The sequence below is a fragment of the Pagrus pagrus genome (genome assembly GCF_965226575.1).
Source record: "Pagrus pagrus genome assembly, chromosome: 17".
NCBI lineage: Eukaryota > Metazoa > Chordata > Actinopteri > Spariformes > Sparidae > Pagrus > Pagrus pagrus.
In genome coordinates this window covers 6797659-6825129 of record NC_140201.1, presented here as the reverse complement: position 1 = coordinate 6825129, position 27471 = coordinate 6797659, and the positions used below count along the sequence as shown (strand labels likewise).

At 40.4% G+C, this 27471-nt stretch overlaps 2 protein-coding genes across 8 annotated transcripts; both read right to left on the bottom strand.

Annotated features, from left to right (window-relative positions):
• Nucleotides 1–496: 496 nt before the first annotated feature.
• On the bottom strand, nt 497–11837 carry LOC311273176 (putative ATP-dependent RNA helicase ddx6). Of its 2 annotated transcripts, none has more exons than XM_084380090.1 (13): nt 11669–11837; nt 8612–9698; nt 8416–8520; nt 8006–8135; nt 7753–7899; nt 7459–7553; nt 7245–7367; nt 6747–6875; nt 6305–6421; nt 5929–5992; nt 5588–5689; nt 5145–5358; nt 497–5044 (listed from the first exon to the last, which is right to left on the bottom strand). In XM_084380090.1, exons 2-12 carry the CDS (start codon nt 8852–8854, stop codon nt 5150–5152), a joined length of 1464 nt encoding a protein of 487 aa, XP_084236216.1. In that variant the 5' UTR covers nt 8855–9698; nt 11669–11837; the 3' UTR covers nt 497–5044; nt 5145–5149. The 2 variants fall into 2 exon arrangements, with proteins under 2 accessions (XP_084236216.1, XP_084236217.1); XM_084380091.1 differs by having other exon boundaries at nt 497–5039.
• A 1186-nt stretch (nt 11838–13023) lies between these two features.
• lipea (lipase, hormone-sensitive a) lies at nt 13024–23723 on the bottom strand. 6 transcript variants are annotated; one of them, XM_084379833.1, is made up of 11 exons: nt 23406–23723; nt 19979–20226; nt 18557–18841; nt 18211–18301; nt 17982–18127; nt 17696–17881; nt 17257–17409; nt 16901–17045; nt 15931–16158; nt 14555–14946; nt 13024–13985 (listed from the first exon to the last, which is right to left on the bottom strand). In XM_084379833.1, exons 1-11 carry the CDS (start codon nt 23413–23415, stop codon nt 13719–13721), a joined length of 2151 nt encoding a protein of 716 aa, XP_084235959.1. In that variant the 5' UTR covers nt 23416–23723; the 3' UTR covers nt 13024–13718. The 6 variants fall into 6 exon arrangements, with proteins under 6 accessions (XP_084235959.1, XP_084235962.1, XP_084235958.1 ...); XM_084379836.1 differs by having other exon boundaries at nt 23410–23432; XM_084379832.1 differs by having other exon boundaries at nt 23379–23417.
• Nucleotides 23724–27471: the final 3748 nt, after the last annotated feature.

Below are 27471 nucleotides of genomic sequence, written 5' to 3'. Positions count from 1 at the left end.
TGCTTTGTACTGACAAATGCTTCGCTCAAGATGGCTACTACACATGAATTTGTATTATATTAATATGCAGAAAGAAAGACAATATTTTTTAAATTCCTTTTCCAGTGTCATAATACTTAAGATGTATTTGCTTAGTGGATTTTTTGTTTTTTTGATAAACGTCATAAGGCATTAGTCATTTAAAAGGTGCTAAAGAACAGTTATTTTTTCACTCAATGTCTTACATAATGAACCTTTAATTTTCCTTTGTATACAAGATACAAGATCAACTGAGACCGATATGGACTGCAGGTGATTGTTGCTTGATGCCCTGTCCGTGTTGTCTCTGTATGCTTTTATCTCCTCTTGGGACCATTTCAAAAGTAACTATTGTTAACATGGGTCATATTGCATTATCCCCGGTGACGTGTATGTCCAGTATATTTGTGCATTTCTGTTCTAAATCAGTGAATACAAAAGTCTGAAGAGAGTAAGAAAAAGAGATCACAAGTCAGCGTAAATTTAAGTTCAATTTATTGAATTTTTTAACCCCTGCATGTATTTCCACATTACAACAGTAGAGGACAGAGTGATGAACACAAGTTGTTGAGATACCTTGTGCCTTTTCAGTGTGTTTCATAAGGAAAGAAAAACTAAAGCAACAAAGATGAACAATGAGAGGATGACATTTTTTGCAGTATCATCTAATCATTACTGAGTTTTTCTCCAATGGCACAAAAAGGGAATAATAGGACAGTGAGGGAGGAAAATAAACATGGAGTCTGGTTTTAGGCAATTCACAATTCAAGTCCAAAATGACGTAAAATCACTTGAACATGGGGTTGAAAACTGATTTGGGAGAAGCGGGGCCACAAAGGTACCAATACGTAGTGAGAAGACTGAACTCAGGTAAAAACTGATTACAGAAAAGAACATTTTTAAGCATGTGGGATCAACTGAACCAACATTTTTGCAAGCCAATTTAAAACCACTGTATTACCACTCATTCCTATCCATGTTGTAGAGAAAATACTGGAGCGACCTTATCCCCCAGTGACATTTAAATTGAAAAAAACAGGAAATTTGAGAGCCAATTTAGGGTCATAACACCACTGGTTTCTATCCATGTTGCAGGGAAATACTGCTGTAACTTTACCCTCAGCTTACTACAACAATTCTGCTGAGTTCACCATTAAGTTTGGCTGAAATCACCTAAAGCGTGGGTGAGTCTACATTAGTGCAGCAAATTAAGAGGTCCAATTCAATTTCGCTATGCACAGTAGAAGTATTAGGGGCAGTTCAGCCATTAATACTAGTTTTAAATCAAGGTGTTGACCTTTTTCTTGCCATTTTGCAACCAAATCTGCACCCTTTCCAATTTTTCCTTTTTTTTTTTCTTTTTTCTTTTTTTAACAGTTACCCTTTTCAAAACAGGTTTTTGACAAATATCCCTCCCACCCGTCAGCACTCCTGACTCCACAGGTCAGAGTGCACACACAGACGAAGACGTCTTAACACCACCAGATGACAAAATAAAACCGATTCACTCGACATTCATGACTGCATTGGTCATGATCTCCTTCGTGACCACAAAAAAATTCAAATTTACGTCAAATGCAGCTTAAAGAAAAGTTGTGCAGCTCTGGTCGTCAGTTCTGCAGTGCACGATAAAGCTGTTCCTATCAAAGTGTTGTCATAATGTAGCTATTTTTAGCAGTGTTGCCTTGTTCTGAGAGCTTAGGATTTACTTTGATGAGTAAATTATCATATCCGCCATATGGCTGGAAAAATACTACAAAAATTATGAAGTGCAATAAAGGGAACAGATTCCAGGCAAAAAAAAAAAAAAACTACATTAATGTTTAGTTAAAGCAACAAAAAGTAACTTCCTGACACAAAGATGCAATCACTCAACAATCAACTATCTTTGTCCAGGAAGTTGCACCTTGTTGGTTTAAAGAAAAACAGTTTATTACAACTTAATTTTTGCAGCTCCAGCCATCAGTTCTACAGCGCATCATAAAACTCAGCGTTGAGCTCTCCAACGCTACAATGCGCCTATTTTCAGTGACGCTGCCTCGTCTGAGATCTCAGCAATTACTTTGATGAGTAAAATCTTATCACAACTGATATAAACATATGGCTGGAGCTATAAAAATACTAAGTTGTAAAAAAAAAACAGTAAAGGGTAGTTTTCTTTGTGGGGGCATTTTGAGAGAAAACAAAAATATGGAAAACTCCACAACTATCCTCACCAACTCTTGATAGGTTCAGCTATAAACGTGTGTGTAATCACAAAGGAGATCATGGAATGACTGTCAGGGATGAGATCAGGGACATAAAACATAAAAAAAGAACAGAAAAGTGGAACTTTGTCATTAGAAATCAGATTTTTGTCCACAAAATTGAAGCAGGAGATGGAAAAAGGAGAACAGAGACGAAAAATCCCATCCCTGACAACTGTAACCATCCATACCGATAGTAAAGACATCGTACACCGCCAAGAGAAACACAGGACGAGTCTGCACATGAAAAACACAGAAAACAAAAAGACGCACGCTTACATGCAGCTCCGGACTGTTAACGAGACAGTTATGTTGTCATCCACGTGAGTAAACACGTTGGTTCTGGTTACTTGTGACTTCTGACCTTCTCAGAGACGAGCAGAGTCCAACAGTTCGGTTGAAGCTGCATGTAAACGTAATGATTCTTAACAGCCTGTCACAGCTTCAAACACACACGTCTCTCTCTAACACTCAAGACACACACCTTGTTCAAACAGTCGCCTGCATTTTTCACACTCACACAAACACATGATCTCTCTCTCTCACTCTCACACACACACACACACACAATCTCTCTCACGCGCACACTCATACGACATTCTCCTTTTTTGGTTTTGCTTCAATGTAAATCCTGAAAGTCTATTTCAAGAAAAAAACAAACAAACAAACAAAAAAAAATAAACAACCTCCTCCTCCTCCACCCATGAAGCAAAGTATTTTCATTTTTTTGTGTGTAGAATTGTAAACGACTGGAGTAAACAATGAATCACTTACAATTGTGTTTCCTCAAAATGATTCATAACACCTCGTATTAAAGATTGCCCTAGTGGAAAAATGGATCGAGTTGCTGAGAACAAATCGTAGCACTTTGATCGTCTCTCACAGAAAGTAGAAGATCACAGTGCTTCAACGCTTCCCAGAAACTCTCTCCTGTATAACTCCCTCTCTCTCTGGCACTTAAACCACGAAGAAAACCAGGTATTTTTGAGGGGAAAATGACTTTAAATCAAAGCTTTTTGTCTTTGCTTTAAGTACCAGAGAGAAGAAAAGATGCCCAGAGAGCATCTGATAAAACACTTGGCTTCTGCAAACCCACCCAAAATAAACCTCCGCAAGATCCCCAGTGCTAAAGCCTCACAGTCCCTCCCCCTCCAAACTGCTTTAAGCAACATCAAAAATAAATTTTAAAAGCAAAAATACTTTCTTTTTTATGTCTTTTTTTTTAGCATTACTGCTGCTCTGTAAGGGGAGGACAAAAACAAAGAAGTCACAGCTGCCTGTTCAAAGATGCTACAATTTTGCTTCCATACACAGAGCCCACCCATCATACCCCCGTCTGCTGCTGCAGAAAGAAAACTGACTTTTTCTTTTGTTAGATTGTAGTTCAATTCAAGGTCAATGTGGTCCTTTAGAGACTGAGCAGGTTTCATCCCCCTGGTCTATGAAACCATTTAATCAAAGCAAAGCCTGAAAAGGAGTTTCTTGTGCAACAGCAGCAACACCAAATGACAACTGTCAAATATAAGAGCTTGGCGTTCAACCACTGGGCTGTAGAGAGTACACATTGGCAACATATACATTCACCAACTTCAATTTTGTCACGATGGGGCTTAAAAAGAAAGTTTCACTTTAGGATTTGCAAAAAAATGCACTTTCAAAAAGATAACTGAATCTGAAGCAGTAGGGGGAAAGAAAATGACAAGAAATTCAAACTGTTGTTTTGCACCAATTCCCTCAAAAAAACAATTCACTCCTTGGACCGATCAATACTCAATTATCAGTTCAGTAATGACAAATGTGGCTATCAAACCTGTTCTGAACCAGTCTCGATGCATTAGCGGAAACCAGTTGTTTATCTCGCAGCTGCAGTGGCCGATGGGTTTACAGTATTCACCAGCTCAATGTGATTTTTTATGTAAAAGAACCTCCAGACAGCGGCAGCCACAATGCAACAGCACGAAGCCGTTATTCATTTCCCACGCCGTTTTGTGTGGCTGCAGGCTAACATCCATGAATCAGTATGGGGGCTCGTGTCTTTAGCCGTCTTCTCGTATTAAATCCGCTCATGTTTTATATATAGTGAAAGGGAAAAACAGTCACGCAGTATTTAAATAAAGCTGCCCTTTTTTATTGCAACGTTCACATTAAAAATAAACGTTCACATTCAGGATGGTTTTGAGCCGTGTTGCAACACACCTCTCAGCAGGAGTGTGTGTGTGTGTTGTCTTTTTCCCTTGCATAATGGATGTTTAAATAAACTCGGGTTTCTATTAAATTCATATTATTTGTGCTTGTACTCTGCTGCATGACAGAAGACAGCAGGCTATGAATGGATGAGTGCACATGGGAGTAAGTAAGGCACTTAAGTGACAACAACAGTGTTAAGTGGACAGAACGATGGCTGGTGTAAGTGCACCATTGTAACATTAAAAAGAGGCCAACCCTGCTGCTGGAAATGAAAACAGTCTCCAAGGACGACGGGTTCAAAACAGCCTTGATAACCATCTGCACTGCCACCTAACCACGACACGTTTTCGGAAAAATACACTGGATGCATGGTCCACTCTGAGTTTGGTGCAAAACAATTCAGTTTAACTTCCTCAGTTAATTAAAATAAAAGAATGAGGCAGCTCTCTTTGAGGAAATGCTAAAAATAAAAACAGCCTTTACATCCATTTGAAAGGCTCTGAAAACAAGTGAGAAACATGAAACTGAAGAGTTGCCTGAAGCCTGTGTGCAAGCGCTGATGTCTGTGCAAAAGCCCGGTGTATCCGACTGTCCTGGAGAAAAAAATAAATAAATAAAACTCTGATTAGACTCAGATAAGTCAGAGTTTTCATGCAAATAGAAGTCTACAAATATATATTCAAAGCATCTCACCTGTTTTAGGCGCTGTCCTGTCCTGGCTTCTCCTCCACCTCCTCCACATCACAGTCGGCACCGGACGAGTGGAACTCGGCCACGTAGAGGCTCTTGTCGATGCTGCCTGGAATGGGCTTGATGTCAGTCACCAGCTGGTCTTCAATGGCCTTCAGGTTGAATCGGTCCTCTGATGTGATCAGGTTGATGGCCAAGCCCAGGTGACCGAACCTCCCTGAGAGTCAGAGTGTGTGTTTAATAAACAAATTCACTGTGACTGAGCTACAGGAAGAACCAAATACATAAACACACTGTTTGATGCATCATTTGAACAACTTGTAATGCATTAAAGCTACTGATTACTTGTGTTTGTACTTGAGGTTTTAAACCGGTTTCCACGAATGTGACAGTGAAGCTTTAATATAATACGTCGGTGCACATTTATTGAGGAGTGAACAATGTACCTGATCTTCCAATACGATGGAGGTAAGTCTCAGCATTCTTGGGGAAGTCGAAGTTGATGACGACATTGACGGCCTGGATGTCAATACCTCTGGTGAAGAGATCTATTGGAAGAAAACAGAAAATTAGATCATCTCAGAAAACCTCTGTGCCTTTCTGGATAACACTGGAACACTAGTTTGAAAACATACAATAGTGTTTCCTTAATGAAAACTAATAAAATATTTCAGGACATGATGACGACACGGCACCAACATCATTTTGGTCTGTTTGTTGGCCACAGTATGAGAAACGCTGACGTTTCAGACAAAAACTACAACAGATGGAGACAACAGAAACTCACCAGTGCAGACCAGGTTTCTGCACAGTCCATTTCTGAAGTCGTGGAAAACACGGTTTCTGTATTCCTGAAAACAAACAAGACAAAATGTCACGAAGGAACTAAGACATCCAAAAGATTCTCAGCATTGAACAACTTTTGGCCATTTTGCTTGCAGTATACAGGTTGAGTATGTGTGTAAATGAAGGTCATCCCTCAATGATCTCTCAAGTAAACATAAAGGTTGATTGAATGATTGATTGAATACAATTTGTGAAGGCTACAAATACAAATTATATTCATTAAGATTGTCATGGCATTTTCTGTCCCGTCTATGAATACATTTCTAATTTGATCGACATCTATGACAACATTTTGTCAGAATGTGCCTCGTCCTCACCTGCATCATCTTGGCATGGATGTAGAAGCAGGAGTAGCCAAGCTGAGTGATCTTCTTGGCCAAGAGCTCCACCCTCTGAGTGGAGTTACAGAAGATAATGGACTGGTTGATCTGAAGCTGTGACGGAGAGAAGAAAAAACACAAAGAATACGTTATGGATCAATACGTCACCCTCATGTCCTTTGGTCTGATTTTGACCAAATTCTTACTTTACCAATTTGCTGTTATAAGAAGAATTGAAGCAGGAAAGATGAATAAAAATGTTCTTTTTCAACAACTTCAAATATGCTGTTGTATTGTTTTGCCACTCAGGCAATTTGTGCTCAATGATGCATAAGCAAACCATGTTTTTTACACCATTCACTTTGAACAGAAGCGTCTTTGTGACCATACGGCTGGTAGTTAAAATGCATGGATGGTTGATATAGAGTTAGTCAGTTACCCTGGAGAACAGTGTGTTGAGGCAGTGGACTTTCTGCCTCTCTGTGACGTAGGCGTAGTACTGAGTAATGCCCTTCAGAGTCAGTTCCTCCATCAGGTTAATCTCATAGGGTTTCTGAAGGTGCTTGGCCTGGAGGAGGGACACAGAATTAACAGTTTACAGTGTGAATTTAAAACAGCAAGTCGACAGCAGGTATTTTCACAAATGTACAAGCAAGTAGGACATCTAATAATTAGCTAATGAAATTAGTGTTGTTGGACGTTGGTTAGCTTTTTTAAACTGAAACCACAATTATTTACATATTTAGTCTGCACGATCCAAAGGACGCAGACGTTTACAGACTTTCGATGAAGTCAGCCCTGTAAAGTGCACAACAGACTAACACAGATCCGGGCGCAGTGTGAGAACAGCTTGGTCTGCAGTGTGAGCCGAGTGGTGCCAAGTGGCCCCGAGCCATCAGGGTTGGCTAGGCAGTGAAGCAATTAACCGACTACTCACCATGAACTTCTGCACACTGATGGGGAAGGTTGCAGAGTAGAGCAGGATCTGCCTGTTCTTGGCCAGGAAGCTGATGATATCCTCGATGAGCACCACAAAATCCTGAGACAGCAGCTTATCCGCCTGAGAGACAACGGAGACAATTATGGTGATTATGATGAACATGGAAATGATCCATACGGCTGATGATGAGCACACTGCTTAGTATCTTTACCTCATCCATCACCATCATTTGGACTCTATCCACTTTTGCCACTCCCTTCTTTATCAAGTCCAGGATCCTCCCAGGCGTTGCGATGACAACATGCACTGATGTGGAAAAAGGGGAAATGGTTAATGCCCATCGTATTTGTCTATTCACTATGAATTGTACCCTGAACCTTACTCATGTAGTAGAAGAAGTAAAACTGACCTTCACAGGCCAACAAGTAGATTAGACTTACAAATGTCTGATATTGGTGAGCCCCATGGCACTGTAGTATGCCAGTAAGATACACTGAATTCTTACCGGTCTCGTCCAGGCGCATGATGTCATCTCGCAGGTTGGTGCCGCCGGTGGTGGCCATGATTTTGACTCCTCCCAGGTGTTTGCTGATCTGGATAGAGATCTGGCTCACCTGCAGTGCCAGCTCACGAGTGGGCACCATGACGAGTGCTACGGCATAAAGAAATATACAAGTTACAACATTGTTAGAGGTTGAGAGCTTTTGCAGAGGAAGGTTGGAGGACGATAACTGTATAATCTACAGGTGGTGTCTCACCCTGTATGTGGTCCTTTTTCAGGTCTATTCTCTCCAGCAGTGGGATGAGATAGGCTCCGCTCTTCCCTGTTCCGTTCTTGGCCCGAGCCAGAATATCCCGCCCAGAAAGGGCGATGGGAATGCTTTCCTCCTGCAGGGAAATAAAAATCATTATCCTCGGTCTCATTCTTTGACTAAACTATAGCATCATATTGAAGTTAATCATAACGCTCCAACAATTTTCACACATACGTGACAATTTCTGAACTCCTAAGTTATGGATCAATACCTCAAATACATGGACAGAGAAAGGAAAGTCACTAAAAAACTTTTCTCAACAACTGTATAATCTCAATAACTGCTGTTGAGACGTGAGAGTCCCATTAAGCTTTTTTGGTGAGCAAATTAAATTTGACTGAAATGAACCATACCTGGATAGGAGACGGTTTCTCCCAACCCATCTCAAAGATGCCCATCAGGAGTTCTCTTTTGAGACAGTAATCTTCAAATTCATTCCCCTTGGTTGACGTCACATCCTGCAGTGGACACAGAAAGGTTAGGAGGACAGTAGAAAACTAGTCTGAAGCCAAAGTAAGATCAGAGAAACTGTTGCCAAGTTGGACTCACTGAGGTTTTGACCCTGGTGTCTTTGGGAGGGAGCTTTAAGCTCTTTTTCCAGTCATCTCCAAACTTGATGCCTCCTCCGTCCTGAGAGGCACCGCCTGCTATCTGGGGTGCACCCAAAGCCTTTCCTTGAGTTGTGGGTGCTGGCTGGACTGAAGCTGGTTTGGTCTGTCCTCTGAGCTGCCCGTTCTGCTTGTTCAGTCCCATGACGACTGGGCCAACGTTTTCTGTTCTGGCGGTTGCCATTTTTCCTGTTTTGCTTGCTGTTGTTTTTTTTTTTTCTTCAAAGTTATTAGATTTTTGCCTCTTAGGTTTTTCTTTTTAAAAATTCTCTTCAAAAGTAAAAAAGTTTAATAAAGCATTAACAAACAATATTCTCTATTCTTTTAAAGTCCAAAGCTTTCACAACAGAAGTCAATTCGTAGTATTTACATATACACATGTACGTGCAGTTCGGTCCCCTTCAACAACAGAGTGACTGACGTACAAGAACAACAAAAAAAAAAACACGTTTTTACACAAGAGCTCTTCAAAATGAAGAGAAATTTGCATTCATATGCATGAATCTACTTGCTCACAATATAGAAAAATTATATGTGAACAAGTATCAAAGCGTTTCAAGTCCTGAAATAGAACAACTAAGGCAATCTGAACTTGGGGAACAGCTTTTTGAATATAATCTTAGTTCAACGCTTAAATTTCTGTTTCATCAAGGTTTCCTGTTTCTGTTTGAGTCCATAAGAGTTGCTCAATATCCTTGTCCTTGGAAAAAAAAAGGATGTCCAACTTTGTACAAGTCTTTCCCCAAAATCATATAGTCTATAATGCTCGCCGTTTATTTCCACTGTGTGGATTTATGTCGCTCCGTGTCTGAGAAAAACTGAATCCTGAAATCCCAAATCATACAAGGGGTCTAGTCCAAAGCCAAAAAGCTTTCCACCCCTGATGAGTCCTCAGTGTGCGTTTTTCTGTCTCCTCCAGGTGTTCGACCTTCTCTCCCCGGACACCACAGGTCTTCAAAAGTGTGTAAAGTGTGGCCGTGATCAACTCGCTGCCTCCTCAAAGTCAGCCAACAATTCAAACTTTTCACCTACAGAAAAAATAATGCAGTTGACCAATTACTGAACAGATCAAATCAATAGAAAACTGACAGTTAAGGTAATTATTCTCAAGTAACTAAACATTTCTTCATTACATCTTAAATGCAAAGATTTATTTTGCTTTCTCAGTTTTATATCATAAATTGAACACAAAGATCTTGGAGTTGTTTAATCAGACTTAACTAGGTCTGACTTAACTAAAGCATAAAACAGCAACTCCTTTCAATTGAAAAGCTCAGACACAGAGAAAAAAAAAATTGAAATTGATCAATTATCACAATACTTACCAATTCAAACCCATAAAATGTCAATCATCCAATAATTTCAGCTCTTAACATATACTTAACCATGTTTTTAATCTTGCAACCCCTCGGTTGTCTTGTCCCCCAGGTGTGAAACCAGTTTAAAAAAAAGGTTAAGACGTCACTTTTCATCTCTGGCAACTCGTGATAGGGGCTCGTCATTGCTCACATTGTACCAGTGATGAAAAATAATTAAGTACATTAGCTCAAACCTGCACTTCAAACCTGCAATCAAATAATAATGTATGCGTTATTGTAGATTAAGATAAGACATTATTGATCGCTGGAGAAAGTTCACAAGTTACCCAGCAGTATATACAGCATTAAAATCAGCTCCACATTTAAAGCTGCACTTTGCAGTTTGGGGTAAGAAATCTTAATGAGCAGAAAAAAGGTCTTCATTAACTGACTTTTATGCCTAAAAAACTAAATAAACAATCTTCATTTGAGTGACTGAATAAAGAAACTGACCTTAAAAAGGACAACACAGTGTCATACCATTTTACTTTTTTCCTTAATTGAATAAACAAGCTGTTCTCAGAGGAAAATAAGGTCCCCAGAGCATTGTTTGAAGCTAGAAAGGTGGCAGGGTCTGCCACATATAAACAAAGTAAAACAGTATGACATTGTGTTGTCCTACAACGCCAGTTTGTGTGTTCAGTTTATTCACTCATGAAAGTTTGTTATTTTAAGCATAAAAATCAATCAATGATCTTTCTCTTCTGATTAAAATTTCTACCCAAAAACTACATAGTGCACCTTTAAGTAAAAGATCTGAGGAAACCATCCACAAATGCACTTTACAGAGTTAACTAGGACTTTAATTCAGAGTTACTGAAAAGTGATAATATCTGTTAGTTCAACGATAGACATCATAACTGTGAGAGGCTTTAGCTAATTCGCTAAATCGTTTGGTTTAAGGTTGCACAGGTGAACCTGCCAGGTGGCAGTCTTCCGAGACAGATTAGTGAAGCCAAAACTGCCAAGATTCAAAAGTCTGACCTACAGGAAAGACTTTGGATTTGTCTGAAACAAATGTCACAATCACAGTATGTCTCGAAAGTCAAAAACTGACGGTCAAAATGATGCTAACTTTCAATGTTGATGTACTTGAGCTGGATACAAACAGTCGACTTGCGTCTCTATAATAACGTCGCTAAACTTACTTTTTTCCCACGGTTTTCCAAATACTTTCTTCAAAATGGTTAAATAGTCAAAACACAAGTGTAGCTTTGGTGGGTTTTACTCAACTTGCTTTGTAAATCAGTGACTTAGCGACGTTTCCTTCATGCTGCGTCTCAAGGGGAACAACATTAGCAACGTCGGGCTACTGAGTTAAGCTAAGCAGCTCATAGCTAACTAACCGCTAAGCCGTCCAACACTCGCGTTTCAGACTTTTAATACGCTTTAAATCACAAAACATGACGATGCTAGTGAAGCGCTAAGTGACAATAACATTACACGTCGTATTATACACCGTTATGTCCTTTGTAATTTTCTCGTCAACGCTACACGGCACAATTAGCAAGCTCGTTAGCCTCAAGGCTAATTTAGCACAAATAACTCCACTCGCTAACGTTAGCTTTGGGCTAGCCAGCTCACAGCAACTCGGATGTTTTTAACGGAAACTGGCAGCTTCCAGGTCACCACAAACCTACCTTAGTTTCTCTGTTATTTTACAAGGGATGCTCGGTGTGCGGTTGATCCACTACTTTCCTTACAAGTCGCTTTAATAACTGAATTTTACTTGGAATAAATCGCCTCTATTGTGTTTCTTCTTCCTTTAAATCAACATGTCCGCCCTCTTCTTCGTCCTCTCTTCTTCGACGCCTCTGTCATGTTTATTACATGTGAGACTGGACGCCGCTGCTGCCCCCTGCTGTCACACCTGGTTACTGCTGTGGAGGAGTCAGACAACTACATATCTGTGTATTCTGTGTATTTGTCTCCATTAGTGGCTGAAATATTGCAAGAATATGCTGCTGGAGCTAAAACCCTGCAGTGGTCCTTTGCTTTGTGTCAGTAACAGTATGCCAATGACATAAAAACATCTGTCATATTACTAAAATAAAGAATTATACGTGATAAAAATAAAATGCAAATGTATATTTAACTTTCGTTTATGGTTTTTCACTGTTAACAAGCAATGAAATGCTTCATAATCTATTTGCAATTGTTTATTGGAAAGTTGCAACTTGTAAATGGTTAAGTGCATCTGATGTTTTTAACCTTTACAATTGATTTATGAACCAGTTCTTAACACTGTTAACTAAATCTAATAAGCTATACATTTACCATTTATTAATGATGGTTAGTATAAAGTGTTGCACGTGTCAGTAAGTTCTTTTTAGCAAATAAGTTTAATACATTTAAGTCAAAATTAGCCATATTTGTTTTTTTTTTAAAAAGAATCAAATATTTGACGATTAATTTCAGTTAATTGATTTTTGCAGCTCTTAACCTGAGCTGAGATTTTGTTCTAAATTCAAGATTCGAAAGCTTTATTGTCCATTAATGCAGATGATGATGAAGGAAATTTGTCTTTCACTGGTGCATGGCTCATATAAAGTACAATAAAGTAAATATAATAAGGTTTAATTTCACTCAAACTTACCTTTGATACCAAATGAGATTCATATCATAATGGGAACTCTGGCAACAGCAACAAGGGCAAAAATTGGATTTGGTGGAGTTGAGTGTTGGGAAACATTAAGCTTTAAAAAATAACCCTAATTCTGAGATTGTTCTCCTGGTCAGGTTAAGTATTATGCTGTTTGGCGTTGAAATGTGTTTCCATTTGGTTACTTTGTCAGTAATTCCTCTGCAATACAAGCTTGTGTACAGTAATAACAACAACCATCTGCCCGTGAAAACCCAATTCAGCAGTGTTTCTACATAAAACACGCTGTAATAACCACTATTTATGAAACTACATCATTTCCAACTTACGTGTATTATACAACAGTAGCAGGGTCAAAAGGTTTTTTCAGGTGGCGGCACAGAACAGTCGAGACATTCTTGCAGTTTTGATTTAATCCAGACTTTAAATAAAACAAAACTGATAAATATTGACATTAAGAAATAATAAGAATTATTTTACAGTTTTACAAGTTACATTCACACCCACATACTGCTGGTAGACACAACACGAAGGCCTCCTTGTCAGTTTGATGTAAACACTTACACAACCAGGTTCAACATTAAATCAAATATAATAACACTACAGTGTATCTGGACTGTTTCCAGTAAGTAAACCTTTAATCCTGGTCAGTTTGGTAACGTAGGCAAAACTATGTTTCATTTAATGCAAATACAGCAGCGCTTTAAATTCAAGGCACAAAAGCTTAAATCTCTGACGTGTATCAGTAAGAAATTACTGCTCGGGCTGGTTAGGGTGAACGTCCGTTATGTTGTCATTGTGCGCTTGGTCTCGATCAGGATCTTGGTAGAAAAATACTTCATTGTTTCCTATCTTGTCATCGTTGAGGATAATTTTAGAGCTGGTTAAAGAGAGTTTTAATGTCTCTCTCGATCATTATTGCCTACAGGAATTTTGTGCGGTAAAGGTTTCGAGTGCAGGATCCCTAAGCTTCCTCCAGTTTTTGTACATCTTCATTATTCTCCCTCAATTGTTTCCTTTTCTTGAATTCATTGCGTCTCTCACCACATACTCTCACGTCTCTTTTTAACCCTAGATCAACAGCTTCATTAGCCCGATGGATTCGTACTCTGATGAGTATCTTCCAGCTTTGGCCGTTTGCTGAGAGCAGGCGTCGGGTTTTCTTGCTGAAAAATCTTCCTCATCTGCTCCACGCAGATTTCTGAAGCCACCTCCGTCTCCTTGGCGAGTTGCGACAGGCTGAGGAAGCCGTGAGGCAGGTCCTCCACCACCGTCAGACTCACAGGCTGGCCCATGTCTCGGAGCTTTTTGGCAAACATCACCGAGTCATCCAGCAAGGCGTCCAGAGCAGAGGCCTGTGAGGAGACACGGAGAAATCAGGAGACAAGGACATAGCTGGGAAAAACAAACCCTGCTGGGAAAGCTTGAATGATATTGATACTGATGTCAGTTACTGGGAGTTTAAAAAATCTCGTTACAAAATATTGGTCAATAGTAATTGTTTTTTTTACATAAACATGAACCTCGGACATGTACAGTGGGCCATTCACAGTTGAAGAATCAACTCGTCAGTGCTCTCTAGTGGTTAAACCATATAACACTGTTGAACAACACCTAGTTTGGTATTTCTGCACCTAAATTTCTTGATGCTTATTTGTCGACAAATCAGCCTGACAGATTTATCAGTTAGCCCCGTAATGGACCCAACAGGTATGAAAATGAAGCTGGCTTAGGATGTGTGTGTTTGAAACTGGACTACACTGAGCTAGTGAGAACAGTTTCCTTTTTTTTTTTTTACTTAAAGTAAAAGGAAATGCCAATTTAGTCTCATTAGCAGTTTAAAAAGCCAATGTTAAAACTGCTGAAGTTTTGCATGTTTAAAATAAATGAAGCTAAGTGATTAAACTGTCCTTCTCTCTCTTACCACTATGTGTACAGGCGGCAGGCCTCTCAGCAGGTTGTTAGGAGACAGCAGGGGTGACACAAACGGGTTCCTGATAATGGGGGATGAAGTTGGGCGAACAAAAGCCAGGCACTCGGAGCGCATGGGCTCAAAGCCCTCTGGGTAATCCATGCGATCTCCGCAGTTTGGTGTGGAGGCGTGAGTGGATGTCCCGCGAGTGTTGTTGCTCTGAGACCTCACCGGCGCTGATGACAGCGAGCGTGTTCCACCTGAAGTCCTCATGGGGTCCAGAAAGGACTGGATCCAGTTGGAGGCTCCCTGTGTGAGATCACTAAGCAGCACAGCAGTGTCTCTGCCCAGAGAGCTCAGACTGCTGCTTCCCACCACAGGCTGCACCGTCTGACAGTCTGCACCTGGGAAGGAGACGATGTGAAGTGATTAATGAGGCTCTTCAGGATACAATCATGGCTTGTATGAGGTTTTTCAGTAGCCACTTAAAACACTGTAGATGTGTCAGTTTAATTTTTGCTGTGACAATATCAGAGGGTAATGTAATGTTTGTATTGGTGAAAATTTAAAAAAATGAAGGGAATATTATAAAAGTGTAACAAGTTTCTTTCTCCTATGTGTGTGTGTGTGTGTTACACTCTCAGGCAATGTTACATAACACAGTACATTTAAACCAAATTTAGAAATCAATCTATCTGGATTAATGAGAGTGCAAATTTAGAAAAAAGTCATGTTTCCATTACTGCAGGCAATGGAAACAAACCTCTCTCTCACACATGGTGACAATAATTACACAGAGATCAGCTCCCTGACATGTGATCTGAGATGAGCTCAGAGAAGCAAAAATCTGTCACTGGTTCCAAGAAATAATTCCTGGATCCGTCCCTTTATCTGGATCTGCACCAAAACCAAAACCAACAAACAAATGGGCACAGGTGAAAACAAAACCTCCTTGGCAGAGGTAATAAAACGGAAACCAACTGTACCAACTGGTATATCGTTTACTGAGACTGGGATGTCTACATGGCTGTGAGTCAATTGCCTTCCCAAACTGTTGTGTTTAAACTTTAATATCTTTTCTTAACTTATTTTATCTGACGAATACCTCTCATGTTAAAAAGAAACCCGAGAACATATACTGAAACTAATAAAAACAAACCTTTTTAAACTTTAAAACTAAACTCAAAGTAGCAAACTAAACTGAATTGAAAACAAAATTAAACGTGAAATACAAACAAAAACTAATGAAAAACACAAATCTATAACAGCTCTGGTCTTTGCATAACATCCTCTGTTTTCTGTTCCAGTGGCGCCGGAAAGTGCTCTTGTGTTAAATGAGGCATCAAACAGCACACACCTTCAGCTCTCCTATTGTAACCCCTACATACCTGCATAGGCATTGAGGCACTTTGTGAGAACACCCAGAGGCAACAGCGGGTCAATGAGCGTGAGCAGGCGGGAGGGCGAGGCGTCAGTGGTGAGCAAGGTGGCGGGGTAGGCGGCCATGATGCCGTCAGGGACTCGGATGCCGTTGGATATGGCCTTCATGGACACGGTGACGCAGAGGTTTCCTCCGGCGCTGTCCCCGGCCAGACAAACCCGCTCAGCTGTGGAGCCTGAGACACACAGACAGGACTGTTAGCATCTGAATAATAAGGTTTGTTTTAACTACATTCATAAAGTACAAGGATGGAGAACAGGCAGGATTTATCCAAACCAGTTTACACTGCCATTACTTACTGAAACGATAGGTCCACTGTAGGATTACCTGCTTTCCCTGTGTTTAATCTGTTTGCTTTGCATGTCACTGACCTTTGGACAGTTGTTGGACAAAACAAGTGATTTGATGATGTCACATGTAACAAAACAAAAACTGAAAACATATTCAACAGATAACTAAGATAACAGATTAACATTTAACCTTTAATCCCATCATTATCAGTTCCCTAATGTACCATCTTTCTTTCCTTTTCTCCACCTTTTCTCCACATGACATCCACATATGAGACCTTCCCTGTTCCATGATCTGATTATGTACAGATAACATTTCACATGCCAGTTTCAGTACATAATGTGCCCCTCCTATAGGAGCTTCTATAAAAGGGACAACCAGTCACACCACATATGAAATTAGTACAAAGTGTACATGTGCTGCCTGCACCTGCAAAGGCAACATGGAGCATTTCTTAAGGTGTAAAGATTCTCTGTTGCTTTCTGTACAAATATATCCATGTATAGATCTGCTTATGTACTGTAAATGTAGTCACATATATTTGAATTTTTGCCCAGGAATATATTTGTGGCTTTGAAATCACATATTCTGATACATTTGTAACGAGTGTGACGTCATAAACATACCCAGTAGATGACAGTTATTCAGAGCCCAACAGTAGGCGTAGAAACATTCCTCCAGAGCTCTGGGAAAGGGCGCTTCGGGGGACAGAGAGTAGTCCACGGAGAGTATCGGTACGTTCAGCTCCTTTGACCAACTCCGAAGATAATTCTGATTCATGAGGAGGTGGACAGAGAGCAGAAAACATTAACAGTTGCTTATTTTGACTGCATTTAATAAATAATTTGTTACTTTTGCAGACTGTGAAACACTTTGTAGGACTGAGTAGTAGTATTATTATAACTGGAAGCATTAATCACATTTGCAAACAACTAATACAGATTAAAATACAGCAGTCTTTCACCAGCAATCTGTTCTGTACCTCATGGGATCTGGAAGTCTGGGCTACGAAGCCCCCTCCATGGAAGTGGATGAGCAGCCAGGGGGAGCGAGGCTGCTTCTGCACCCAGGGGAGATGGGACGCGGTGATGGGGGGAGGATCGTCTCGAGAAAATGATAGCAGCTCCTCACTGTCCTATAAAGTAAGAAACAGAGAAACTGTATAAACAGAGATGAGCAAGAATACGTCAAACAGTATCTTGTTAGGAAATTACAAATACTTTCTTATTATATATGTGACAAATCAAAATGCAAAATACTGGCATGAGAAAATGTATGTAGTTTCAATAGGCAGTAATAAGGAGGTAATTTACGGAAACTCTATTCAGTTTTTTTCAATTTCCAAAGGTCACTATTGTCTGTTTTAGTTTTTTTCTTTTACATGTTCCTTACACCTCTGTCCTAGACCTGCAGAGTCTCACCTGTCCTTCTCGCAGCTCATGGGAGATAAGGCGCATGTGGACTGGCCCGGGACCCCAGTGGGCTATCGGAGGAGACACGGTGGCTGTTAGACTGGGGTCTGAGGCCAGTGGGAGGTGTAGAGTGACAGGAGGCAACGTCATGGTGAAATTCATCTGCACTGGGCAAGAGGCTATTCTGCTGAAGCCCTGCACGGAGAGAGACATGCAGGAGAGGGTTGAGCAGTGAAAACATGAAAGAAGACATCAGCTAATTTGAGTCAGTGGGAGAATATTTGACCCTGCCTACTGCTATAAGGCCGGACTCTGTGAGGTTCCAGAAGGACTTCCAGAACTGCATGTCCAGGTTCTGGGTAATGCGTTCAAACTCTGCACCCCGCAGCTCTGGATCCATGACGTACTTCCCTGATGTGAGGAGGGAGAGGGCGGCCATACCTGGAAGAAGATGGATGATTTAAAACACGAAAAGGACCTTCCATCAAAACCAGAAAGACAAAAAGACAAAAACAATGACTAACCCAAGCCAGACTGCTGTTTCCCATACGTCTCTCCATATGAAACCATGCTTATGACAACAGTCTGGAGGAAGGGACGTAGAGTTGGTGAGAACTGTAAAAAAAGACAGGTTTAAATGATTAAAATAAGGGACACATATCATTTCATAATGAGGCCAAAACTGACTATGAAGTCTCTTGAAAATAATTTAATTGGGATCTGACGTTAAACTACATATTGTGACTAGACAAAAGGTGCTCAATAAGCTGACAATCAATCATTTTGCGAAGAAAACCAACTCCAACACGGTAAAATTAAACTTGTCGGTACAAAATAAAAGCAACTGGTTTGATGTTTTTGCTGGCTGACCTGAAAGCCCAGACAGCGGCCGTAGAAACAGGCTTTGTGCATGGAGCTGTACTCCTGCACAAACTTGCGGCTCAGGTCCCTGTCCTGCAGGGAGTACAGCTGGCCGCACTCGTTGTCGTTGATGAGCTGCTGGGCGAGGTGGAGAAGGGCACGCAGCTGACACAGAGCGCTGCAGTACGCCTCCATCTCAGAGGCGTTGTGCTCGGCCCTGAAGAAGGCACTGTTGTAATTAGAAGCAATGTAACGGCCCTTGTGAATGATGTGCAAGAGGCAAGACTGCAAGACCTGAAAGAAAGAAAAACAGATAGGCCTGTAAACATTTCAAGGATCAGGGTGGTGATAAATGTTTATATAAAAAACAAGACTTAATCTTAGACATAAATTTGCTGCTTTAGATGTCTGACTGTTTGACTATTTAAATCTGAGAGGTTCAGTATAAATGAATCTTTTCCTTCCACATGCAACAAATATGTAATTAACATTCAACGTACACTGGAACATGTCATTAAAATTATACGAAACTGTGAATGTCATACAATAAAATGCTTGTTTTACATGTGAAAATGTGTCATATTAAAACGGTATTTTTGTATCAAAGTAAAACAATTGCATGAGTAAATACTAATTCAAGCTTAACTTTTCATATATTGATATTACAAAAACAAATGCAGCCCAAGACGCAAGTATCAACAGCTTGAGATGAGAGGCAACAGGTTTCAGGGGAAATTTAACTACCAAGTATTATGAAATCTAAGCTACTAATCATTTTAATCACACTGTCTTCAGTGAAGTGTAAATATACAGTATTCACATAAAATTAATGTTTCATAAGCAGAAATGATTTACATTGAATTAATTGGCATTGGTCATTTTTAAAATATCAAAAATTAAACTACAGTTTTAGTTTTCACTGTTTTCTGAAGCTGTATAGACCAAATGATATGAATGAAAACAGTAAATATACTTGTTTTTGTTTCTTCTACATTCTGTCAAGGGAGGTGGCCCATCAGAGTAACAACATTGCCACCACAGCTAGATAAATAAGACATTGTACATCTTGATCTTGATCCCAAATCAAAACAAAACATCCCCAACACAAGCAATCATAAGGCCGAGTGCATAGATTAAGCCCTTCAATCATGATTCTAATGAACAGATATGAACGACATCAATATTAACAATTTCTCCCTGGGGATTAATAAAGTATTCTGATTCTGGTTCTGATTAGTGCTGAAATAATTTCGCACAACAACCAAAACTGAGACCAATAGGCAAGGATGTGGAACAAATACCAAAATAGGCCCTGCCAGCACTGCTTTAATCACAGAGGAAGCATTGATAGGTTTAACTCATTAGTACAATCACATCTCAAATAGCAGCCTTTAGTGGGACAACACATCCAGTCAGTGGGATCAGTCCTACCTTAACCAAGGTGCGGTAGCCATTCCCAGGCGTTTGTTCGTCAAAGTCATAATGGTGGTAGACGGCGGTGAAGCTGCCGACCACAGGCTCCAGGGCTCGGCTGTGCTCCTGAATCTGTCTCAAACACGTGACCAGGCGATTGGCAACATTGCCGTACGGCAAATCAGAAGGCCCACACAAAATAGCAATGTTGTCTTCACATACTGTTTCCAAGGCTGCGAACACAACCGTGTAATCCATGTCTGAGGCTGAGGGAGAAAGAGAGACAAGAGCAGAGTCAGGGATTTGTTTAACCTCCTCTATTTATTGGCCTGAGTAGCTATCGACACAGCAGACATGTGATGTGAACTGAACATCTTAAAGGAAAGAGACCATAACCTAAACACTGATTCTGACATCATCCCATTGCTTTGGTGATTATATTCTTATCTGTTTGGTCAAGGGTTGAAGTCCCAGCACAGCCTGAGGATAGCACTTTAAAAAGAGGCAATAAAGACAAGCTGGCTGTGATGGCATCGAGAGCTGGAGAGGATTTTCATTAATAGTCCAGATAGAGCATAAACTCACGGCTCTGTACAAGTAATTCCTCTTAAATGTCAGTAAAAACACAAAGAAAAAGATTAGATAAAATGACTGGAATGTGGTGCTCAAACATGCATGTCCATTGTAAGATTGATTGAAAATATTGAAAACCTGAACATCAATACTCTGGTTTTTCCAGATAAAGGACAAAGGCTGACAAAAAAAGGTTACAGCTTTGGGTTCTGATGTGAAGCCAACAATATAACAAAGGGATAAATGGAAAATTGACCATTGGTTTGTGACATTTCAACTGAAAGTGCGGGCCTGTTCTGCAAAAACAGAGGCCCCATTGTAGATTCCTGGAATTAAGCTAGCACCAGAATAAATTGTTACACAAAGTGTCTCTTTTTCAAGGGCGTTACAAATTAAGTTAATACTAAGTTGTTTTTAGCCTAGTTTAGGCTTGGACGGTATGATGACGCTTTCCAATATCATTTAGACTTTAGATAAATCTAATGGAGCCTGAGTGATATCATCAGTGCACTGAAACAGTTAACCTCACTGGTAATTTAATCATTTTATACCTAATATTTATCACATCAAGAATGTTTTTGTGAATTTAAATCTCCAAAAAAAGCTTTCATATTGGCCAGGCTCTAATTTATAAATCAGCTGGAGCAATACTTTGACTGATATTAGCTTATAACAAAAATGTTGGTACTGGCAAAAACATCAACAGATAAGTAACAAAAAAATTCAGCATAGAAATACATTTTAACAATTATCTAACACATATATTTGTATTGTAAGTGTGACAAAGACTCTCATTCATTAGTCAGGTATTTAATTTGCCAAGAAAAGATCATTTGACCCATAAATCTCCATTTCCTTAGCTGATTTTCCTAAAAAAGTACTATACTAGAATATATATCAATATAAAATCACACATACCATGAGAGAGGATTTGATATGATTGTAGTTACATCACCGAGCTACATCAAAACCTCGTGAGTATTTGTATAGGAGCCTGTTCTGCAGTGTGGCCGCAAATGTTATAAAAGTGGAAAAATCTTTACTGTGTCAGCAGCAGCTGTCAGCGTTATAGCCTGGAGTGGGGAGAGAAATCAGGACACTCTACTGTTGATGTCACAATGTTCATACACTGGAGGCTTTATCACAGTTTTAACACTTGCTTAATTGTGTTTTTTCTGTTTCGGCTCAGCAGGCTCAGTGCAGAGCTTTTTAGGTTTTAACCTAATCCCAAACTAACAACTGTAGAATGTGAAAAACTCCCCAAGTCTTTTAAATAACCCAAAATCCCTGCAAACAATACTGAAGACATAACATCACAGTCTCTGATAACAGATAAACTTCTGTCTCAGGGAACTGCATCAGAGAGAATGATTATTTGTGGTTATAATTAAGTGCCGAGCTCTGAAACTCTGTTATGGAAGCAGAGATAAAAGTGATTCAGCAGTCAACCCTCTAATCTCTGACTATCTTCTCTTTAAAGCTTATTGATAAACTGTAAAACATCCTGTCTCTTTTATAAATCTTCGTCCCAAGTGTTTGATATCCACATGTGTAGTATATAAGCTGTTTTAGGAACGTGTTACTTCCTAATATCTCTATCGACATCTGCCCCAAATATTGAGACAATATCAGTCGGAGAGAAAATCATTTTAATTAAACATTTTAATTAAACATTAAAGGTGCAATGCGTAATCATTTTAGAGTTAGAGTTTTGAGGTTATGCCAAAGACATCTACAGTATATGTTGTGTTGCAGAGATATCTACTGAAGCCCCGGCCCATCCTTAAGCGTAATACCACTCTGAGCTCTCAGTCTGGACCACTAGCTGCATGGCTAACTGGGCTAACTAGTTTACAGCATCTACAGCAAGGACGTTATATTAAAACCTGGATGCGATGCAGACGAAGCCGAGAAAGCTCGACTTCTGCGGGGTAATCTCTACCGCACGTATTCAAAGGGCCACATAACCAGGAAGTAAACGCAGAAGCAAGAAAACTTATATGCACTATGCGAGCAATTCTCATTGGTTTGAACGGGCGCCATCTTTGCATCTGGTATCTAGTTCTTCTGTATAAATCTATGGGCTTGATCTACAGTAAGCAGCAGTTAGCGGTTACTTTTGGTGATATGCTGCCCCCTATGTGTTTGGAGCATGAATTTGAGGGGTGGCGTTCTTACATATTGCACCTTTAACAATAACAGGATTATTGTTTTTAAACAGTATTCGGTCAATACAGCAGCACACAATCATTACAACATCTGAGCTACGAATAAAAAGCTAAATCAAATGAAACATTAAGAGCAACCAGGTGTATATTATTATTTTGTTTTCAGTTTCTGTTTTGCATAACTCAGAGCCCCCTTTTGTTTCCCAGCTCAATCTCACCATTTACCAAAAATAAAAAAAATCCTGGGCTGTCCTCCAAAAAAACCAAAACGGCTGATAATGACGTAAACCTGTCAACAGGCTCGCCTGTCACTGTCCCACACTGATGTCCGATATCAGTTTACATCGCAGATATCGGCCTAGTGTTTTAAACACCTCTCTTCTTCAGGGTAGGACCAGGCGTTGTACTTCCTACATTCCTTCACACAAACGTCACCGGTAAAAAAAAAACGCTGCCCAAACCGCTCTAGCTAGCTGTCGAGCGACCGTTTGCTACCGGTGACAACTTCACCCACAAGTTGGGAGGACTTTTTAACCGTCACCTCAGCCTGTTGCTTTCCGTCTCAGAGCCGCCGGAAAAACGGCTGAAACACGGTGACATCGACTCACACTCGTCGCGAGCATCCCACGCCGCGACAAACCGCTAGAAAACACGGCACACACGACGGATATGCGTACATGAATACATGCGTGTTTTCCTCTTACCGACCCGCATCCTCTTCCTTGATGTTCTGCCGGCGTGTGTGTGTGTGTCATGGATGTATTATTAGTGGATACAGGACCGGAAAATGGCCGCCGTTGATTTCAACGGAGTTGCTCGCCTGGCGCATACGCCGAAAAAGTTTCTGACTTCCGGGTTTACTTCCGCGTTATGGGGCCCATAGAGCATGCGCAGTTGAGTCACCCCCCATGATGCTCTGGGGCCTCCCATCATGCCCTGGGGCAATGAGAACGAGCAAATTGCGTTCTGGACAAGCGCTGCGCGCTCATGAGTGCTTGTGGATGAGTTTGAGCGGTAACGACAGATCTACACAATCAAATGATGGATTTATAGCGCACATCAACCGACGATGTTCTCAAAGTCATGGTTATAGACTACACGTGGTTAATTTGTGTTGTGTTATTATTTCTAAGTAAGGATAAAACGTTGTTCTCCGCTGTTTTCCTAACCCTCCTCCCGGTCGTATGCTTTTGTTTCAGCGAAGTCAATCGGTGGATCGATGGATTATCATATACATGTTGTGTTGTGTGTATTTGTGTAGTCTGATCTGTCATAAACAACAGATTACATGTTACGGGGCGCGTTTGTGTCGCGGACTCACGGTGCCACAGAGATGGGAACTTTTTTTTTTTCTGTGGCCAGAGCGACTGTCTGTTTAGTGTTTCATACTGTACACAGTGACTCAACTACATCACACACTGATGGCACTATAGTCTACACATGTGAGACACAGTAATTATGGCACATGTTCCACCAAACACTAACAAAGTGATACAGCATGTCCAGTCTCCTCTATTCAGGATCCTGACTCTCCCTTTCAGGCGGAGCTGCTGTGATGTGTAAACAATGTTGTGTGCGAATCCAATAAAGTACAAATATCTCTACCGAAGTGCAAGTGCCATTATTCATGTGCATTAAGTTGATTGTGTATATGTATAAAAAATAATTGTAAAATATTTCCAAGGCTCAAACAAATCTGTCCCAAGTAAACATTGTTTAATTTGTGATTACAGTCTGCAAACCTGAGAAAAATAGTTTGTAAGAGCCAAGTGAGAGAATAACATGTGACTGCATGTTGACTTGTTTCTTACTTTCTTTAAATAGAGAACGCTTTGACATTACTTAAGTAAAATGTGCATTTCTTAGTTAATTGTATCTTATATTTTTCTATTTTATTCATCTTTATTATTTATTGCGTTGTCGTTTATACTTGCATCATCATCATCAGCTCTGCTGCAGACTGCATGACTCCAGGCCGTCAGACTGAGACGGTTCAAACCGTAATAAAAGGTCGTTATGACAGGATGAAAAGGATATTAAACAGTCATCAGACCCTGGTGACACACATCACCGACACTATCACATGCATGGTAAATAACTTTTAGACTTTTCCACAGCAGTGGCACTGGCAGTAAGTGAAAATGCGGTCATTCAGCGGGTGATTTAACGCCAAAATACCTTTAGAACTGCATTTAAAATACATGGCATTAAAATATGAAACTTGTATCACAACGCTGTCTTGAAAAAGACTCACCCTGGAGTCATTTAATTCACTTTTCCCACCACGTTTAGCCCCGTTCAGAGCTGTCATTCAGCCAACAGGCATCCTCGCTCCCGAGACACAGCGCGACCGCGCTTGGGAGTGCACGCACACAGCTGTGACGTCACCATGGAAAATGAGACTTTGGGGGGGCTTTTCTGGCCTTTACAAAACTTTGTGACGGTTTAAAAGTCCATGACTTAAAAATATGGAATACAAAGATTAGCAGTTAACAGTGGTGACAGCTGGAGGTGTCCTGAGAACAGTTTTACAGGCTTCTCTTTTACTATTACGGCTTATGGGAAAAATGCTTTCTGGGCCCCATGGGATTTTTTGTTGCAATACCGCGAGTGGCCACTGGAAAAAATCGGCGTGCCTGCTGAGAGGCTTCGTCATATCCAGGTTATATTATAGATCCATGGTGTGTGTGTGTGTGTCCCGCAGAATGCTGGGTAACGTCATGTGAGCAGAGCGCGAGGCGGAGAGGCAGCGAATGCGCGCGCCCACTTGGGGATCCTGTTAGCATGATGAATCAACAGGTAGGCTAGCTAACACACACACACATAGACAGGGAGGTGTTATTAGGAATCACGGTCAGATTTTCATGATGAAAAGTATTAGAAAGACACATTTTATTCCTTGGGATGAGTTTAATTAAAGTAGGAGTGATTATCTGATAAATACAGTAATTTACTGTATGTATGACAGTTTGTTCCCGAAGGTGATTTAACGTTAGCATAGTGTTATTGTAATTCAGAGTGAGCTGCAAAGCAAATATATGGAAGCAAAATCACGCCCGAAAATGCTCATGGTGAATCAAAAAATGACACCGCCGTGTTTTGTTTTAATGTAATTATAAAGGTGCAATATGTAAGAATTGTCCACTTGTTGAATTGAATACTCAAACAAAGAAACAGCTCATTACTGCCAACTGTAGCTGCTGTTTGCTAGTTAGCTCAATTAGCCATGCAGCTAGCGGTTCTGGCTGGGAGCTTGGAGCACCTGGGAAGCTTTGAACCTGGACAGACCAGGGCTAGCTGGTGGTAGCTGGTATCGTACCGTGTTCACTTGCAAGACAAATATATGGAAGCCCCATCATGCCCGAAAATGCTCTTGGAGACACCAAATTTCGACTTGTCAAAGTGCGATCGCCACCATGTTTTGATTTAATGTAATAGAGAGCCAAAGTCACGCCCCTTCCTGGTGGACCATGAATCTGTGATATGTTCTGAAATGATTATCATACCTTAAAAATCTCATACTGTTGTCACTAACAACATTATGTAAGGCTCTCACTCTGACAGTAACAGTGAGTGAGTTAAATGGGATCATTTACTTTATTATTTACGCCTGTGTTTTACCTACTCTTACAGGTCAAATTGTAGCTTTATGGTTAAAAAAAAAAAAGGCCCATGTCCTGCTGCTAAGCCTGCCAGCTTACAGACGTCTGCAAAAATGTTACCATGACTAGTCATATTCTGTGTGTTGTTTGGCATTCTTGAACCTCATAGCTGTGCAAACACAGAATACAAGAGGTACATGCTGGCTCACTGCAGTTGATCATTTTCTTTTTTGTGTGTATTTGTTATGAGGTTATGGGAGTCTCTAGTGGCCGTCAGATCACTTGCAAAAACCTAGGCATAGGTTAAGTTTTGCTCTACAGAGGGGCTGGACTTGGACCTGGACCTAAATGCTCGTATTAGGTTATGAGCTCGAACACAAGTAGAGGTGCTGGTTAAACCTGAGATAGTGTCAGGTAATTTCAGCTTTAATGTTAAGGTTTTGATCACCTTCTGGAATCATGTGGTGCATCGAGTAGTTAGGATGAGTGATTCTCAAGAAAGCTGCAATGTTGACTGCACAATGCAAATAGAGGACTTGTATTAGTCAAACAAATTGTAGTTCCCATACCGGGAGTCGAACCCGGGCCGCCTGGGTGAAAACCAGGAATCCTAACCGCTAGACCATATGGGATGTGCTCATATCCGTGACTTAACTTCTAACTTGCTACACTGTTCAGTTCCATTGATCTTCATATTGCAGAAAATCAGCTGTAGGTTTTATGAGAGTTCAAGAATATCAGATTGGTGCATGTATCAAAGGTCACCTTAGTGATCTTGTGTTGCCTCAACATTTCTGTGTTACTTGCTTGAAGTGTAAACCTAAACACGTCCTTCATTCGACTGATGTCCATGCAGGTTTCACTGCTTTTATTTAGCATCCTCTTCTCTGCAATCTGACACCATAAACAGAATGTGAGGCTGACGAACGTGCAGTGACTTTTCCCTAAACAGCTACATTCAGTAGTGGGAAAAATACAGTTGTATTTGTTGTGCCAAGTCTCAGACTACTTAAGACCTCCTTACCCTCCTGCCACAGCTATGTCATGTTCCTTTTTGCGGACATAAAAATATGGCAAAACTATTTAAAAAACATTACTCGTGGAGTGTGTGTGCAGGAAAAATGCTGAGTCACTGGACATTTCTTAACTTTGATATATTATATATAAT